Source organism: Mesoplodon densirostris, chromosome 1 (genome assembly GCF_025265405.1).
Source record: "Mesoplodon densirostris isolate mMesDen1 chromosome 1, mMesDen1 primary haplotype, whole genome shotgun sequence".
Taxonomy (NCBI): Eukaryota; Metazoa; Chordata; class Mammalia; order Artiodactyla; family Ziphiidae; genus Mesoplodon; species Mesoplodon densirostris.
Genome location: NC_082661.1, coordinates 193,466,774 through 193,469,759, shown reverse-complemented (window position 1 = coordinate 193,469,759; position 2,986 = coordinate 193,466,774). Strand labels below are relative to the sequence as shown.

Below are 2,986 nucleotides of genomic sequence, written 5' to 3'. Positions count from 1 at the left end.
AGATTAGTAAAGTTGAAGACATAGCAATAGAAACTATCTAAAATGAACCACAGAAAGAGAAGATAATTATAATAATGAGTAGAGCAGCAGTGAATGTCAATATATGTAATTGGAGTCCCTAGAGCAGAGAAGAGAGGAAAAATAAAACATATTTATAGAAATAATGGCCCAAAGTTTTCCAAATTTGATGAAATCCATAAACCCACAGACCCAAGTAGCTCAATGAGCCCCAAGCACAGAAAATAAGAAAACTACACCAAGTAATATCATCATAAAACTGACCAAAACCATTGATAAAGAGAAAAAAATCTTAAAGACAGTGAGAGAAAAACAGACATTTAAAAAATAAGTTTGACAGTGAAGTTCACACCTGAAACAACACGAGAGAAGAGGGCGGAGCAACAGTTTCAAGGCACTGAAATTTAAGGGGAAAAAAGTTAGTTTCAAGGCACTGAAATTTAAGGAAAAAAAAGTTAATAAGAATTCTATATCCAGAGAAAATATCTTTAAATAGTAGATGAAATACTTTTCAGATGTTCAAAAGTTGTAAAAATTCATTTCCAACAGACCACACTACAAGAAATATTAGGGGAAATCTTACAGGCAGAAAGAACACGATAACTGAAATGTGGATCCACACAACACAATGAAGAGCACAAGTAACAATAATTACGTTGGTAAGTATATGATTTTTTTTTAAGCTTAAATCTCCTTAAAAGATAATTGAGTGGTTGGGGGTGGAGCGCGAGTCAAAGGAGTGGGGTGAAAAGATGCAGCGCTGGTTAGAGGACAAAGCATGTCCCAGCGAGTTCAAGTTCAGCCTAGGCAGTTACTGAGCCTGCACGCATTATGATCCTGATGCATTATGATCCTGACGCCCCACCCCCACCAACACCTCCATCACCGGGGAAACGGCACCAGAGCTGCTAAGCACCGGAGCAGCTGAGCTGAGAACCGGAGCAGCTGAGCCCGACGACAGGTTTCATGGCAGCTCCGAAGACGGCAGTTGTGGAGCTATTGGTGGGGGCAGTGGTCCAGGGTACTGACTCCACTCATTTTATGGTTTTCGATTCAAAAACAGCGGAACTACTTAGTCACCATCAAGTGGAATTAACCCAAGACTTCCCAAAAGAAGGATGGGTAGAACAAGACCCTAAGGAAATTCTTCATTCCGTTTATGAATGTATAGCGAAAACATGTGAGAAACTTCAAGAACTCAGTATTGATATATCCAACATAAAAGCTATTGGTGTCAGCAATCAGAGGGAAACCACTGTTATCTGGGACAAATTAACTGGAGAGCCGCTCTACAATGCTGTGGTGTGGCTTGATCTAAGAACCCAGTCTACTGTTGAGACTCTCAGCAAAAAAATTCCAGGAAATAATAACTTCGTCAAGTCCAAGACAGGCCTTCCACTTAGCACTTACTTCAGTGCAGTAAAACTTCGTTGGATTCTTGACAATGTGAGAAAAGTTCAAAAGGCTGTTGAAGAAGGTAGAGCTCTTTTTGGTACCATTGATTCATGGCTTATCTGGAGTCTGACAGGAGGAGTTAATGGAGGTATCCATTGTACAGATGTAACAAATGCAAGTAGGACAATGCTCTTCAATATCCATTCTTTAGAATGGGATAAAGAGCTGTGTAACTTTTTTGAAATTCCAATGGACATTCTTCCAAATGTCTGGAGTTCTTCTGAGATCTATGGCCGAATGAAAACTGGAGCCTTGGAAGGTGTGCCAATATCTGGATGTTTGGGGGACCAGTCTGCTGCATTAGTAGGACAAATGTGCTTCCAGGAAGGACAAGCCAAAAACACGTATGGAACAGGCTGTTTCTTACTATGTAATACAGGTCATAAGTGTGTATTTTCTGAACACGGCCTCCTGACCACAGTGGCTTACAAGCTAGGCAAAGACAAGCCAGTATGTTATGCATTGGAAGGTTCTGTTGCTACAGCCGGTGCTGTTATTTGCTGGCTGAGAGACAATCTTGGAATTATAAAGACCTCAGAAGAAAGTGAAAAACTTGCTAAGGAAGTAGGTACTTCTTATGGCTGCTACTTCATCCCAGCCTTTTCAGGGTTATATGCACCTTACTGGGAGCCCACTGCAAGAGGGATAATCTGTGGTCTCACTCAGTTCACCAATAAAAGTCATATTGCTTTTGCTGCATTAGAAGCTATTTGTTTCCAAACCCGAGAGATTTTGGATGCCATGAACCATGACTGTGGAATTCCACTCAGTCATTTGCAGGTGGATGGAGAAATGACCAACAACAAAGTTCTTATGCAACTGCAAGCAGACATTCTGCATATTCCAGTAATAAAAGCCTCCATCCCTGAAACAACTGCCCTGGGAGCTGCCATGGCAGCAGGAGCTGCAGAAGGTGTAGATGTTTGGAGTCTTAAACCCGAGGATTTGTCAATGGTCATGATGGAACGGTTTGAACCACAGATAAAAGCCACAGAAAGTGAAATTCGTTATTCTACATGGAAGAAAGCTGTGATGAAGTCAATGGGTTGGGTTACAACACAGCCTCCTGAAAGTAGTGAACCTACTATGTTCTCTAGTCTGCCCTTGGGTTTTTTTATAATGACTAGCATGATAATGTTAATTGGAGCAAGATACATCTCAGGTGTACCATAATAATATCAAACATGGATTCTCAAGATGTGAGCTTTTCACAGAATGAAGAAAATCCAGCAATTCTGTCTCTTAATGTAATGACACTATAACAGACTGACTTTATTTATAAACCACTTACTGCATGGCTTATGAGAACCCTACAAGTAAACCTATGGCTAGAAATAAATAAATTACAGCAGAAAACACTGCAGAAACATTTGGTGTGTTTTTTAACATCAGCAGTTAAGGTCAGGCCAACCACTGGGAGTCAACCCCCTCCACTGTCATGAAATCCTGTCCACTCCCTCTAAAATATAGAATATTCAGATTCTGTCTATGGAATTTTTCATCAAACATTTTC

General features: G+C 40.5%; 1 protein-coding gene across 1 annotated transcript; it reads left to right on the top strand.

The window, feature by feature from the left end:
• The first annotated feature begins 984 nt into the window (after nucleotides 1-984).
• On the top strand, nucleotides 985-2,646 carry GK2 (glycerol kinase 2). Its single transcript, XM_060093107.1, has one exon. It carries the CDS (start codon nucleotides 985-987, stop codon nucleotides 2,644-2,646), a length of 1,662 nt encoding a protein of 553 aa, XP_059949090.1.
• Nucleotides 2,647-2,986: the final 340 nt, after the last annotated feature.